At 55.4% G+C, this 14,953-nt stretch overlaps 2 protein-coding genes across 6 annotated transcripts in view; one reads left to right on the top strand and one right to left on the bottom strand.

The window, feature by feature from the left end:
* Nucleotides 1-224: 224 nt before the first annotated feature.
* Nucleotides 225-9,111, top strand: CKM (creatine kinase, M-type). The gene is made up of 8 exons (XM_033430717.2): nt 225-375; nt 2,428-2,646; nt 3,541-3,695; nt 4,228-4,360; nt 6,201-6,372; nt 7,325-7,448; nt 7,864-8,053; nt 8,574-9,111. Exons 2-8 carry the CDS (start codon nt 2,454-2,456, stop codon nt 8,750-8,752), a joined length of 1,146 nt encoding a protein of 381 aa, XP_033286608.1. The 5' UTR covers nt 225-375; nt 2,428-2,453; the 3' UTR covers nt 8,753-9,111.
* A 3,178-nt stretch (nt 9,112-12,289) lies between these two features.
* Nucleotides 12,290-14,953, bottom strand: part of MARK4 (microtubule affinity regulating kinase 4) — a 29,653-nt gene continuing 26,989 nt past the window's right edge. For 3 of the 5 annotated variants that reach the window (XM_004271172.3, XM_004271171.3, XM_033430714.2), the window contains one exon: nt 12,290-13,596. In XM_004271172.3, coding sequence (XP_004271220.1) covers nt 13,532-13,596 — 65 coding nt within the window. In that variant the 3' untranslated portion in view covers nt 12,290-13,531. The remainder of the gene's footprint in view (nt 13,597-14,953) is intronic. The other 2 variants (XM_033430715.2, XR_004483912.2) reach the window with 2 other exon arrangements.

Genomic DNA, 14,953 nt, shown 5'->3' with positions numbered 1-14,953 from the left:
GGGACATTCCCTGACACTATCCCGTGGCCCCGGCGGGGGGCCAGCTGTCCCCGCCAGCCCGACTCAGCACTTGGTCGGGGGACCAGCTTGGTGGTGACGGGGGTTGGGGGGGGGGGTCTGGGCCCAGACCCTGGGGCGGCCCATACAAGGCCATGGGGATGGGCGCGAGGCATGCCTGGGTTCCGGGTGGGCACGATGCCTGGGCGGTGAGGTGAGAGGCTCAGCTGCCTTCCAGCCCTGTCCCGGGGGGCAGCCCCTCCCAGCCAATAGCACAGCCCGGGCTCCCCCCTATATAAGGCCAGGGCTGTGGGCCTTTCCTTCGGGTCAGTGTTGCCTCCAGGACACAGACAGCCCCTGTCAGCACATCCCAGCCAGGTACTGCCTGGGGTGGGATTTGGGGTGGGGTCCAGAGTGGGGTCCTCCTCTGGAATCAGAGGCCAAGCTGGCTCTGGAAGGGGTCTTACGTGTCCTCCCCCATGTCCTCCTGCACACAGGTGGGTCAGTGTGTGGCAAGGTGGACCTTGTGTCAGAGAGTCCCCTCCACCTGTGAGCCCCTGACTCCCGGCGTGACTTGTGATCTGCGGCGCAGCGTCCTGGGGAGGGTTTCCAGAAGGGGAAGGAGTCTTGACAGCTGCCAGCTGTCACCCCCTGCAAGGGGCTTGGGCCAGGCCTTGTTCATGATGGTTTTTCACCAGAACTGGGTACCATAAACTGTGGGAGGTGTCTGTGTGTCACCTGTCAGGGTCTCTGCGACGGCAGGGACTGTGGGGTCTTTGCGTTGGTGACCTCGTGGGTCCCTATAGCGTTCCACACAGTGTGACCTTGTGTCTAACTTTCCGTGGCTCCTGCCTGAGTACCTGTATCCTGGGTGTGTCCCTGAGCTTGGATGTGTGCGAGTGTGGGTCCGTGTACGGTGTGATCTGGGGGGTCCGTGGTGACGTGTGTGTGCGGGGCTCTGGGGCTATGACTGCGGGTGTCTCTTGGGCTCACCAACCTTGCTTCTGTGCCTTCTCCTGGCCTGTCCCTAGCAGGGATGGGGGTGGGGACATGCCCTGAAGGGGGCTTTCTGGGTGGAAAGCCCTTGAGCCCCACAGCCTGAATGCATATCCTCCTGGCCACCCTGGCCCACCTGTTTCTGGCCTGCTGACTTGGTGCAAGCCGAGCCCCTGGCATGCGGGGGGTGGTGGTGGGGAAGGAGGAGTTTGCCAGACTCTAAAAATAAATCCCCAGCCCTGGACATCAACTCCAAAGGCTTTCGTGGGTTTCCATCCCCCTTGGCCTGATGCCTCGGCCTTCCTCTCACCCTGGTCCCCGTCTCCTTCCCACCATCCTACCCGCTTCCCATTCCTGGAGCTGGGAATGAGTATCCCATCCCTACCACCACCACCAAGGGGTCCCTCCTCCTTCTGGGTCTTGTGGATAACAGTAATAATAGCAATGATAGCAGCCACACCTCTAGGTATCAGGCCCCAACTCCATGCTGGGGCCTGTGCTCAACCAGCCACACGCTTGAGCTCAAAGAATCCTCCCAGCACCCCCATGGGGAGCGTTCAGTTCAAAGAGGACAGAGGCTCAGAGAGGCTGAGTAACTGGCCTGGGGTCACACAGCCCGGAAATGGCATAGATGGGATTTGAACCCGGTTCTGTCAAACTCAGAGGCTGAGCTGTTCTTCTACTGTGCCCTGCAGGAGAGGTGTCAGCAAACAGAGGTGGGGGCAGGCACCCAGCCATCACTCCCACCCTGCCCCTCATCCCTCGACTGAGCACCCAACAAGTTTTATGGAGAGAATGTCCCTTTTCTGCTCACACACTCATTGCCAGCAACACCCTCCATCTTCTCACCAGCTCCTCACAGTTTAAAATAACAACAACAACAATAACAATAGCTGAGCAAAAAAGTGATTATTGTGTTCCAGGCACTATTCCAAGTGCTTTACATAATTAACTCACTTCATCCTTCCAACACCTCCATGAGGTGAATGCTATTATACCCGCATTTTACAGGTGAGTACTTTCAGGCACAGAGAGGTTAAGCAACTCACCCAAGGTCACACAGCTTGTTGTAAGTGGCAGAGCTGGCGTTCAAAGCCAGGCTGTCTGAGTCTAGAACCTACACTCTTACCCATGCCATGATGACTACTCTGGCTTGAGGGGTTCCCCCCTCCATTTTCCAGCTGGAGAAACTGAGTCTCTAGCAAGGTTACTAGTCTAAGGTCACCTGCCAGGATGCGGTGGAGCTAAGATCCTAACACAAAACCCTTGATACATCCTGTCGAGATGCAGGGGCTCAGAGAGGGGATCCCTCTGGCTCCAAGTCACACAGCACAGGAGTCAGGACTGACCCTCAGGCCTGCCTGACCCCAGAGCCCGGCTCTGTTCTTTGGCTGGTCTCTACTGGATGTGAGCTAATCTTCTCCTCCGGCCCAGCCCACCAGGTCCCCCACGCCGCCACCATGCCGTTCAGTAACACCCACAACAAACACAAGCTGAACTTCAAGTCTGAGGAGGAATACCCAGACCTCAGCAAACATAACAACCACATGGCCAAGGTACTGAACCCCGAGCTCTACAAGAAGCTGCGGGACAAGGAGACGCCCTCTGGCTTCACTCTGGACGACGTCATCCAGACAGGTGTGGACAACCCAGGTAAGCCTCCTTGGTGGAACATCACAGGGACCAGAAGGCTGTGGGCTGCTCTGGAGGCTGCCTGCCAGGCCTCCATCCCACCTCCCTGGGTCTCAGTTTTCCCATCTGTAAAATGGGGACCATACCCATGGGGCTGCTGTGAGAAACAGAGGAGTTGAGATGGGTGAGGTGCTTGGGACAGGGTCCGGCTTGCGGTAAACCACTCGCTAAATGTGCAGGAGTATAACGTGAGACTCCCCTGAGGAAGCTAATGCACCTCCCAGGCCTCAGTTTCCTCACCTGCAAAATGGGCACCCACGTTGGGAAAACATAGGCATCAGTACCCATGGAGCGGCGCCTGGCACAACGTCAGCACTCAGGCTCTGACAGGGGGTATCATAAGCCCTGCGCTTCCTTCTCCAAGGACACCCCTCCAGGGCGAGTGGAACTGGGCAGGAGCCCGGCTTCTAGCCTTAGCCCCCAACTCATGGTGTGATTGAGGGGAGAGGCCCTTCTCTCCAGGCCTCTGTTTCCCCACTTGGGAAATAAGAGGGTCTTTCAAGTCTCTTATTATCTGTGGGGGCTGATAGTCTAAGGTTCTGAAATTTTTTAGGGGAAGATTCCATGATCTGGGGACTCTGACATGGTAATAGTTTTAGTAACTGGCCCCCCAGACTCTTTCTCCTCTGTTCTGCCCGCAGCCTTCCTCCCACCCCCCCAGATGCCACCTTGACCTTTCCCAGCCTTCCCTCCCCATTCCTACCAACCCTCAGCTTTCTCAGTTCTGACCCAGAGGTGTCGAGTGAATTCCCTTGCACGCGCACGCACATACACACGCAGTCTACACTGGACCCGGGAGCCCAGGCCTTCCTTGCTGGGGATGAGCGCCTCTGACCTCCTCCCCGACCCCCCCAGGTCACCCCTTCATCATGACCGTGGGCTGTGTGGCTGGTGACGAGGAGTCCTACATGGTTTTCAAGGACCTCTTTGACCCCATCATCCAGGACCGGCACGGGGGCTACAAACCCACCGACAAGCACAAGACTGACCTCAACCACGAGAACCTCAAGGTTGGCTGCCCCCAGGGGAGGGGAGGGGTGGGAGAGAGAGGGTAGAGGGATGAGGAGAAGGGAGGAGGTGGGGGAGACACCCAGAGAGACAGGGAGACGAACAGAGATGGAGAGAAACACAGAGGGAGATGGGAAGAGAGAGGGACAGAGAGACACGAAGTCAGGCAAGGAGATGGGGCTGAGGGCAGTGGGGGTGGGGAGAGGGGGAGAGAGAGAGACAGAGAGAGAGAGAGAGAGAGAGAGAGAGAGAGGGAGGGAGGGAGGGAGAGAGAGAGAGGGAGGGAGGGAGGCAGGTACAAAACAGACATGTAGAAGAGGGAGAGACAGAGACAGAGATGGAGAGAGAAAAATGGGGAGAGAGAGAGAAGGGGTGGTGGTGGGGAGGGAGGCCAGTGGGGAGGGAGAAGCCAAAGCAGCAGCAGAGAGCCTGAGAGAGCTGGGAGGGCCTGGCGGGGGACTTGACCTCGCTGGGGAGGGGGGCAGGGCTCACAGGATGGCCCGCCCCGCCCTGACCCCCCCATCCATTCTCTAGGGTGGAGACGACCTGGACCCCAACTACGTGATCAGCAGCCGCGTCCGCACGGGCCGCAGCATCAAGGGCTTCTCGCTGCCCCCCCACTGCTCCCGCGGGGAGCGCCGGGCCGTGGAGAAACTCGCCGTGGAAGGTGAGAGCTCCCACCCCGCACACTGCCGGGGTCCCCCAGCTGTGGCTCTGCTCCTCCGTGGGCAGGTCTCTGGACTCCCCTGGGCCCCCATTTTCCAAAACACTGAAAGAACTTGGTAAGTCATGAGTACTTGGTGACTGACAGCTGGAAGCATTACCCCTGGTGGAGGCCTGGGGGTGCTGTCAAGACTTGACACCCAATGGCGCCAGGGTCCTGACCTTCGTCCATCTATTCATCCATCCACTCATCCATTAAGCAAACACGTACGGTTGTTCTGGCTCTGTGTGGGGAGCTGGGGCTCCCGTGATGAATAAGATGGACAAGGTCACTGCTCTCACAGAGCTGTCAGCCTGGTGGGGAGATAAGAGGAAACGCAGAAACCAACAAAAGAACAAGATAATTCCCAAATGCCATGAAGCCAAGAAACAAAGGTTGTGGCCCAGAATGACTGGCGGGAACTACGTTAGAAAGGAGTTGAGACCTGACTGCCAAGAAGAAGCCAACCTTGGGAAGAATCCCAGGCAGGTGGAACAGCAAGTGCAAAGGCCCTGGGGTGGGAAGGTGTGCTGGAGGAACAGCAAGGAGACCAGTGTGCCTGGAGCCGAGTGGCTGACGGCGGGAGGGGAGGAGATGAGGTCAGAGGGATGTGGGTGGCCAGGTCGTGCAGAGCCTCGTGGGCTGTTGGGAGGACTATGGCTTTGACCCTGTGGGAGAAGGAAAGCATGGGAGGGTGGTGAGCAGAGGAGGGACAGGTTCAGACTAATATGGGTCCCTCTGGCTGCTGTGCAGGGAGCAGACAGTGGGCAAAGGTAGGAGAGAGGCTGAGAGGGGGCAACTGCAGCTGTCCGGGTTGGGGGTGAGGGGTAGCTATGGAATGGGGAGAAAGAGTGGGTATGTTTGGGAGGTAGAACTATTAGGGCTGGCAGGCAGTGTTGTTCCGCTAAATGTTTAACAATTGGCTCTCAAAGAAAAAACAAAAACAAAAAACCCAAACAGAAAAAAACAAGCCCTGATTTGCAGCCAGCAACTACCAATTTCTCTGGTGTAAACTCTCCTTCTGTGGCCAATTGTAAGCTAATCACGTGACATCATACAGAGCTGGGCAATGGGAGGAAACGTGCAGTAGCACATCGTTATGTAGCATTTCCAACATACAGCTACAGGGGATGAGAATAACTTCAGGAACATAGAAAATAGTAAGTGTAGTAAAATCATTAGAAAGTGATAGTTCTGAGTATTTATTCCCTATGTTTTAAATATAATTTATTTAACTGTAAGTTTTTATAATTTATTTTTAACAACATAATATAGTATATAGTATATGATATAGAATATATTATGTGGTGTATTATACAAATAATGTATAAAATATATAAAAATATGTATATGTATTATATAAATATATTTATTATACACATACTACATATTTACTATGTAGTATGAATACATATGAATATGTACAAATACTATAAATACTATACTATAATAATGTTTACTGATGGCTCCCGGATTCCTGAGACTCTGACTCCCTGTCCTGCCAGCCAGCAGGAGCAGGCGCCAGCACACTACTGCTCGCAGGTGAACTGGATGTGAGGCCTGGTGGCGGGAAGGGGAGAATCCATGTCTTTTGTCTTGAGCACTTGGTGTGGGTTTTCCCAGGGCAGACAGGGGAGGAGCACGTTTTGGGGAGGGGTCATGAATTTGGGTTTAGACACAGTGTTTAGGCGCCTTTAGCACCTCCAGAGGGCCCAGGTCCAGGCCCATTAGGGGTAGCAGTGTGGGCCTGCGCCCCACTTGAGGTGGGGCAAGCTGCTGACCACTCCTTCCTGCTGCCCCTCAGCCCTCAACAGCCTGACGGGAGAGTTCAAGGGGAAATACTATCCTCTGAAGAACATGACAGACAAGGAACAACAGCAGCTCATCAACGACCACTTCCTATTTGACAAGCCCGTGTCCCCGCTGCTGCTGGCTTCAGGCATGGCCCGAGACTGGCCCGATGCCCGTGGCATCTGGTGAGGCGCCCCTGCCCTATGGCCCCCTTCTCCCCTGCCTCCTCCAGCCTTCCCATGACTTTCCACCAAAGTCAAGACCATAACAGTAATTATCCAGAATGATCTTGCCTTCCACCCCTGCCCACCCTGTGGTCTGCATGTCACATTTTGGGAAACTTGAAACTTAGACTTGAACCAGACTCCCTGGATGCAAATCCCAGCGCTGCCACTTACTAGCTGTGTGACCTTTGGCACACGACTTAACATGTCTCTGCCCCAGTTTCCCCATCTATAATATGGAGATCATGACAATTCATAGCTTTGGGGGTTCTCGTGAGGATTAATTGAGTTAATTTATGTAAAGTATTGGAAAAGTGCCTGGTATATAGTAAGTGCTCATATTGGCCATTAGTATGATTTTTATTACCAGCTGTTGTTGCTAGCTAGCTGGGCTTTCCATGAACCTTTGAATCCCTGATTCTGGTGGTCAAAGATTTTAAAAGGTTTTGAGGACCTAGGTTTCAAAAGATTTGGAGAGTGTAGGTTGTAAGATTTCAAGATTTTAAATATTTTTAGATTCCACTAATTTCCGATTCTGTGATTCAGTGGTTTCAAACATTTCCAGGTCCTAGAGTTTTACAATTCTAACACTCTTTCTGAGATGCCACAATGTGATGGGAAGATCTATCAATTCTGATTCCTGGCTTCCGTATTTCAAAGATTCTGAGATTCTAAGAGTCTATAATGTTGTCCAAAGAATTAAGACCCTAAAAGTCACTGATCCCAGGATTCGAGATTCCACAGGTCCAGTGACATTAGAGTCTACAGGTGTTAGCTTCTCAGACTTTGAGGTGCTCCCACCTCTTGCCCTTCAGGCCCGCTGCCCCCTAGCGGTGGGTATGTGTTTGCAAGACGCAGGGCAATGGGGTTCCCGCGGAGCTGATTCCTCAGCCTTTTGCTGCGCCCGACCTAGGCACAATGACAACAAGAGCTTCCTGGTGTGGGTGAACGAGGAGGACCACCTCCGAGTCATCTCCATGGAGAAGGGGGGCAACATGAAGCAGGTTTTCCGCCGCTTCTGCTTGGGGTTGCAGAAGGTGGGTGCCTGCCTCTCGCGTGACTCTACGTGACCACCCCAGCTGCCTTCCGGGGCCCCTCCCCTCGGAACCCGGCTCCTCCCTATACCCAAGCCACGCCCCTCAGCACCCACCCCACTCGCTTTCCAAGGCCCCGCCCTTTGAGAAACCGGCCCCACCCCTATGTTCAAGCCCCGCCCCTAAGAACCCGCCTTCCCGGCGTCCTCAAGCCCAGCCCCCTCAGAATCCTGCCACCACCTGTGCGGTCGGGCCCCTCCCCTCAGAATCTCGTGCCTCCAGGTCTTCCAGACCCGCCCCCTCGGAATCCTACCCCTACTGACATTCTCACACCCTGTCTCTCCGAACCCTGTCCGGGTTGTCGGTGTATTTGGGGGCGCCCGCCGGCGCTGATCCAGGGTCCTCTCCCCCACCTCAGATTGAGGAGATCTTCAAGAAAGCCGGCCACCCCTTCATGTGGAACGAGCACCTGGGCTACGTGCTCACCTGCCCATCTAACCTGGGCACCGGGCTGCGTGGAGGCGTGCATGTGAAACTAGCGCACCTGAGCAAGCATCCCAAATTCGAGGAAATCCTCACTCGTCTGCGCCTGCAGAAGCGGGGCACAGGTGCGGCCTACATCCCCTCCTGCGGCTTCTGGGGCCGGCCCTTTGCGGCGGCTGAAGGGGAGGTGGGGCATCCCCACGAGTTCTGGGGGTCGGCAAGGGCTGCCCTTCTGTAGCTTCAGTTCCTTCCTCTGCAAATAGGCATCAGCACGCCTTATCTCAGATGAGTCAATATACCATCATGGTTATATAATTAATATACACTGTGTATGTCCCTGGCCGCCTAGGGACCTCACTTTCCAATCTGTAAAGGGGAGGATGGTCAGGATTCGACCCCAGGCAGCCCGGCTCCAGAGCTCAACTCTGTTACCCACCGTGCTGGATGGTCGAGCGGTGAGGTACCTAAAGCCGGAGATGTGGGCCCGTGAATAGACAGACGCTTAGGAAACTGCGTGCACTTAACCGTTACACAGTAGGCACTCACTCAGTACATGCGGCAGTCGCCGTTGGCACGGGGGCTGCGTCCCGGGCCCCGCTCCTGCATCTCTGCTCGCTCCTTAGCCCCGGCCTCCTGTTCCCGCAGGTGGCGTGGACACGGCCGCCGTGGGCTCAGTGTTCGACGTGTCCAACGCCGATAGGCTGGGCTCGTCGGAGGTAGAACAGGTGCAGCTGGTGGTGGATGGTGTGAAGCTCATGGTGGAGATGGAGAAGAAGCTGGAAAAGGGCCAGTCCATCGACGACATGATCCCCGCCCAGAAGTAGGCGCACTGCCCGCCCGCCGCCGACTGCTGGAGCCCCAGCCAAAGGGAGGACCCGGCCCACCGGAGGCCCGCCCTTCATCCTTTGCCCCGCCCCTTTCTCCCGGAGTCCCGCCTATAAAGGTTTAGTCTACCGGGGGCTCTATCCACCCTCCTTCGAGTTCCAGTTCCAACCAGAGTTCCAACCAATGGGCTCCATTCTCTGGGTTCTGGCCAATGAATAACCTCCCTTATGCTCTCCTCTCTTTTTCCCTGAGCTCCGCCCACCATCAGGCACTCTGACTAATGGAGAGCACCCGGGCTCACCTGCGGCTCATGCTTTTTCTCCGCTCAAAGCAACAAATAAAAGCAATGGTGGCCTTAGCGTTGTGTGCGATAGTTATGGGGGGGAGGAGGAAGAGGAGGAGGAAAGACTTTTGTAATTGGCTACTGTGGGACCTCGAAGCGGTTTGCCGTCTCTAGGCATGTCCTAGGGCTAGACATGCTTTATCCCATGTCTAAAATGAGGCAAAATTAGGGTACAGAGTCTGATCCAAACATTACAAAGCTCTAGGGGGAATCTGAGACCCGGAGAGGTGTGGTCCAGTGTCACACCGCCGAGCCTGGGCCCTTCCCAGCCTCGGCTCCCAATCACTCACGCTCAGATCTCAAACACAGGGTCCTCGCGAGGGAGAAACGGAAGCCAAAGAAAATGTCTGAGACTTGAATCTGGCTCCCCGGCCTCCGGTTTGAGACCCCATGCATCTCATCACTGTCTACTTCATTATGCGTTTCACTGGCCTCCTTCTGTGCGATCTGACTTCAGCCCTCTACAGCGGCTACCAGTGTTTCCAACTTTCCTTACTTCGCTCGAGAACCTGCCATGGCTCCCCACGTCGCCTAGAACGCTCTCGTATTAAGTGCGATTCTTCAAGGCCAAACAAATTCATACCATTTGCTGAAGGCTCACCCTTCTAGTTCTTTTCCCATGATCCCCCTATATACTCTTTTGTTCCTTACACCCTGCAATTCCCACCTTAATGTCTGCCCAAGCTGTTTCCTCCTCCAGACTGGGGCTTGGGTCAGAGCATACCTGTGAAGTCTTTAAGGATAGGACTTTTGGAGAGCTTGGTCCCAGAAAAGAGCAGGAAGGGGCCTTGGGGTCGCGTGTGGGAGAAGCAGGTAATAGAAGTCAAGAAACATCTGAACATGTATTGGGTGTTGGCCACGTCAATCACTTCTACTTGACCCCATAGGCTGAGGCCTCCATTTGCTGGGGCATAGCACGTGGGCCCCTAAAGAGACGAAGGCCTCAGAAGAAAAGGTGAGGCAGAGTTAAGAAGACAGAGCCCCCAGGGACCGGGGGGAGGCCCTTCTTCAAACCTTGTCACATAGGTAAAAGGCCCTTAGAGATCAAGAAATCTCTCCATTTTCCAGAAGGGAAACTGAGGGCCGGGGATGTCAGGGTTCCCAGAGAGATTACCAAAACAGAGAGGTTAGAAGAGCCCCCAAAGGTCAAGGCGCACAGGGCCTGTTAGACATGGGGATGCCCTTTACAATACCATCCCCCAATGACGATCCCATCACTCATCCCAGCTCCACCCCTGAGGCCACACGGACCGCACACACTCCAGCCAGCAGGGCCTGAGCCAGCCAAACCCAGAGGCCAGGCACTCGGTGGCTACCATGCCTGTCCCGCCCATTTCGCCTCATAAGGCTGAGGTCCACCCCTTCTCTCCTCACCTTCTGTCTGGTCCTGAGCTCCTCGCTACTCTTCTGACCTGATTCCTTCCCTCCCTTCACAGCACAAACCTGCCCTCGCCTCTCCCTTACAGCCTTGCCATGGCTCCCCAGTACCCTTGGCACAAAGCCCAGGTGCCTCTCCACAACCTTCAAGGCCCTGCCGGCACCTCCAGCCTCATCTCTCACAGTGACTCTATACTCACTCAAGTCATGTGTCATTTGCTGAAGGACCTGTATTTTCTTGCTTCCCAGCCATTGTACCTGCTGTTCCCTCTGCCTAGAATACATGACCCACAGCCCGCCGTGTCTGGTTAGTTAGCTGCTCATCGTTCTCTCCGTCACAGCCAAGCTGTCCCTCCCAGGAAGCCCTCCCTGGCTAGGGTAGTTTCCCCCTTTGCACTCCTGCGGACTCTGGACTCCCCCATACCAGCCCCGCTCACTCTGGATCACTGAGGACACGGCTGTCTCCTCCAGTGGGCTGTGAGCTCCATGAGGGCAGGGCTGGGGCTGTTTTGGTCACCACTGTGTCCCCAGCATAGGGCTGGGCACAAAGGAAGCCCTCCGGGATTGAGGTTTCGTGACAGGGTCGGTTCCCCCTACACACACCTCATTTTTCTACCCTCTCAACTGAAGAACAGGGGTAGCAATGGAATGGGGAGAAGGAGTGGGTATGTTTGGGAGGGGCTGGCGGGAGACTTGACCTCACTGGGGAGGGGGGCAGGGCTCACAGGATGGTACCTGCCTCCCTCCTACCTACCACAAATGGTACCTGCCTCCCTCCCTCCCTCCCCCTCTCTCTCTGCCCAGAGTCCTATTCTGGCCTCACTCACGACAGGACTTTGGTTCTGCCCCAGACCCAGAATTTTTCAACACTGGCCACTCTTTAATCTTTACCACCCTTCATTTCTCATTTGACTTTCCTGTCAGCTCCATGAAGAATACAACAGTTGACCCTACTATGCTCTAAATGGGCAACTGAGGCAGTTTGACTAAGCCTCTTCCCCGCATGCAACCCTCCATGGCTCCCCAGTGCCCTCGGATGAAAGCCCAGCTCCCTTTGGCCCACAAGGCCCTAGGTGAGGCAGCCCCACCCTTCTGCACTGGACAGCCCTCTACTGCTTAAGTCTATCATGCTTCCACTTCCCTTCTCCTACTCCTACTCTTGACTTTCCTTTGGGGAGCCCCTTCTAAGTCCAGTTCTAGGCACAGGCCACTCCAGAGTCACAGCAACTGGTCCAGGGACGATCACATGATCTAAGATCAGCAGACTTTCTGCTGCAGCAACTAAGCTGGAAGGATGAGAGCTTGGAACTGCTGGGGTCATCACTGCCATCAGGGAGTGCCTAATGGATGAAACTATTAGAATGAATCTCACACTGAAAAAAGCAGAGGTGAGCTTGCCTGCTGCCTAGATCCAGATGTACCCGAAGTCAGGCACCCCTGGCCTATGAGATGAGCAAACAAATACCTTTTTGCTTAAGTGTAGACAGATTATGAGTCCTAATACAGCATTTCTCTTGCTAATTCTCCACCCACCCCCAACATAGCAGCCACCCTGAAATTACCCACAGTTCTTTGAGCTATACCATGCACTTCCACTCCCAGGCTTGTGCCCAGGGCACACCCAATACCTGGTCAACTCCTACTCATCCTTCAAAGCCCAACTCCGGCACCAGTTCCTCTGGAGTGCCTTCCCCCAACCCCCTCACTTTCTCACTTTCTCAATGGTTTCTCTAGTGTCTATCAGAACACCTCTCCCGCCCCGACAGACAGGGGCTCCCTGTGTCTCGTGTCCACACTGGGCCTGGCATGGAGTAGGCACCGGTCAATGACTGTTTATTGAATAAATGTACTGCTGGAGTAAGAAGTGGCTTAGAGTCCAGTATACCATGTGGGTGGGTATGTGAATGGATGAACGGGGGTCCGGTATAGGAACTGGGGCCTCGTGGATGAGGCCGAGTCCTGTCCTGCCCTCTTCCACCATCATCCTTGACCCTCACACCCCCACTACTCCCGTTCTGCAGACGAGAAAACCCGAGGCTCAGAAAGGAGAGACCACTGACCCAGTCACACACCTCCTCTTCATCTCACTTGCAGGTGAGGGCAGGGAAGGAAGACCCCAGGGTCAGCGTGGGGGAGGGGGGACTTCCTAAGTTTATTGGGCAACAGGCTGCAGGTGAGGGGCTGACAGGAGGAGGGTGGGGCTGTAATAACTTAAAAACCGGAGGTGAGAGCGGCAGCTCCTCGGGAGGCCTCTGCAGAGGGGAGGGGGCGGGGTATTTACAAGGATTTGTACAAAGTGCCCCGCGCCAGCCTGGGGCAGGAAAGGGGGGTTCGAGCAGGAGGGGATGGGGGGGGAAGGAATCTGCCTCTCTGACCCCCACTCCCAACCCCACCCACCCCAGTTCTCCGTCCAGTCTTTAGGCTCAGCAACTCTTCTTGCCCCTGCCCAAGGCCTAATTCTTGAGCTGTTGGGGGGAATGGAAGTTTCCTGTTTCCCTTTCTGCCCCCCTGCCCCCAAAGTTTCCTCAGGTACCCGCGGCAGGGTGAGGGGGGACAGGACGAGCTGGAGGCTCCAGGAAGGCGCCAGCTTCCCCTGTTAAGCCCCTTTGCTCTTCTCTCCTGCCCAGCGGCCCCAGAGAACAGCAGAGGGGACAATCTCTGCCCCCAGACCGATTTCAGGGAAACTGAAGTGATGACAAAGGGAGAGTCCCCTCCTTGACCCCCTTTCTCTCCTGCCGAAGCGAAGTGGGAGAGGAAAAGAGGAGGGGACCCAGGGCCATGACGGCTCAGAGCTCGAGGTCATTGGAGATGCGGGTGACGAGGGTGCGGAAGGCCAGGGCAGTGCCCGCCACGCGGCGGAAGAGCACTCCTCGCAGGCCTGGCCGGGGCAGCTGGCAGACCTCCACTTCAAAGTGGGACAGGGGCTCGGGCCCGCCCGCACCCCCGTGCAGGCAGGCCAGCAGGAACGGCTGTGGCTGGCGGCAGCGGCAGCGGGCGGCCGCCGTGGCCTGGCGCAGAGCCGCCATCAGGGCCTCGGGCGGGCGCGAGCTGGTCAGCTTCACACTCCAGGGGAATCGGAGCAGCCGGGGGGCGGTTTCCGTTTGATCCCAAGGTAGATGGCAACTGAGGTGGGAAGATATTAGGGGTTAAAGATGGGGGAGAAGAGGAAGGTAACCCACTGTTCCCACTTTGGGACAGACTCCTAGGTATCTCCTCAAAACCTCTTTTACCCCAGTGACAGAGTATCAGCTGTACCTATAGCTGTCAGCTGGAGACTACATTTCCCAGCCTCCCCTGCAGCCAGGTGTGGGCTTGTCTCCAAATTCCCGGATGTGCGTGGAAGCGATGGGTGCAACTCCACATCACCCTTTTCAAAGGAAACTGCACGCCCTGGACTCTCCTGTCGCACCTCCTGTGAGGCTGCAGCACGAGCTAGCCTGGACCGTGAAGGTGACGGGGCTCTAGGGGTGGGGATGTAAGAGCCCTGGGAACACACTGAATGACCTCAGGAACAGAGTGGCCCTGCCAGCCCGGCCTGGACACAGGGTTTGTGTGTGAGAGAAGTTTACTCCTGTTTGTATTTTGGGGTCTCTTTGCTATAGCAGCTCAGCTTGTCTCCTAACTGATATATCCTTCTTCTGGTAATAATCATTTTCCCTTGAAGGACCAACCTACCTTACTCTAGACTAGGGGTTCTCACCTGGGAGCAGTACTGTCCCCCAAAGGATATTAGGAAACTTCTGGGGGCTTTTTGACTGTTAAAATGTCTTGGGATGGGAGCAATGCCAGCATGTATTAGGTTGGGCAGGAGGTTCAGGAATGATACACATTCTGCAATGTGTGAGAAGGCCCTGCCTAACAAAGAAATGTCTTGCCTAAAATACAAAGAGTGTTCCCCTTGAGAGGCACTGCAGATCTAGTCTTTCTGGTTTAGGTGGGGCATGAACACAAGGGTGAACACATGACTCACTTCCGGTCAATGAGAGCATGCAACCCCCGTGGTCACTGTGATTGGTTCAAAGATGAGCATACCACTAAGTATGACCAATCAGAATACTCCACCCTTCTGGTCCCAGGCATGGGTTTAAGGATGGACATGTGACCCATTTCCAGCCAATGAGATTCGGTCCTGGGACTGCTGGAACTGCCGGGGAGGCTCTTTATTTCCACTAGGGTTTCTACAATGGCCCAGAGCTGTTGGCAACCCTTGTGCCTCATTGGATGAGAGGGGAAAGGAGGTGTGGTGTCAACAGGGGGCGGAGTGGGTTAGAGATGGGAGAGGCTGAAGTTAAAGATGGTCAAGGGATAATGCTCAGGGATGGAGGTGGAAATGAGAGGAAATCAAGGGGGCAGGGTGGGTAACAGGAGCCAGCAGAGAAGGGAGGGTCATAGGGACATTTCAGGAAGTTGGCCTTGGAGGATGAGGATGAGGCTTGGGCCCCATCTAAGGGTCTGGTGAGGTACTTACACCAGTGGGGTC

This window comes from Orcinus orca, chromosome 20 (assembly GCF_937001465.1).
Source record: "Orcinus orca chromosome 20, mOrcOrc1.1, whole genome shotgun sequence".
Taxonomy (NCBI): domain Eukaryota; kingdom Metazoa; phylum Chordata; class Mammalia; order Artiodactyla; family Delphinidae; genus Orcinus; species Orcinus orca.
Note: the sequence above shows the minus strand (reverse complement) of the source record. Positions and strands in the feature narration are given on the sequence as shown.

Excerpts from the sequence above, each read along its gene's own strand:
- CKM (XM_033430717.2), top strand. The coding sequence starts at position 2,454 with ATGCCGTTCAGTAACACCCACAACAAACACAAGCTGAACTTCAAGTCT. Across the intron at positions 6,373-7,324 it reads CCCGATGCCCGTGGCATCTG|GCACAATGACAACAAGAGCT; the intron begins GTGAGGCGCCCC and ends CGCCCGACCTAG. Across the intron at positions 8,054-8,573 it reads CCTGCAGAAGCGGGGCACAG|GTGGCGTGGACACGGCCGCC; the intron begins GTGCGGCCTACA and ends CTGTTCCCGCAG.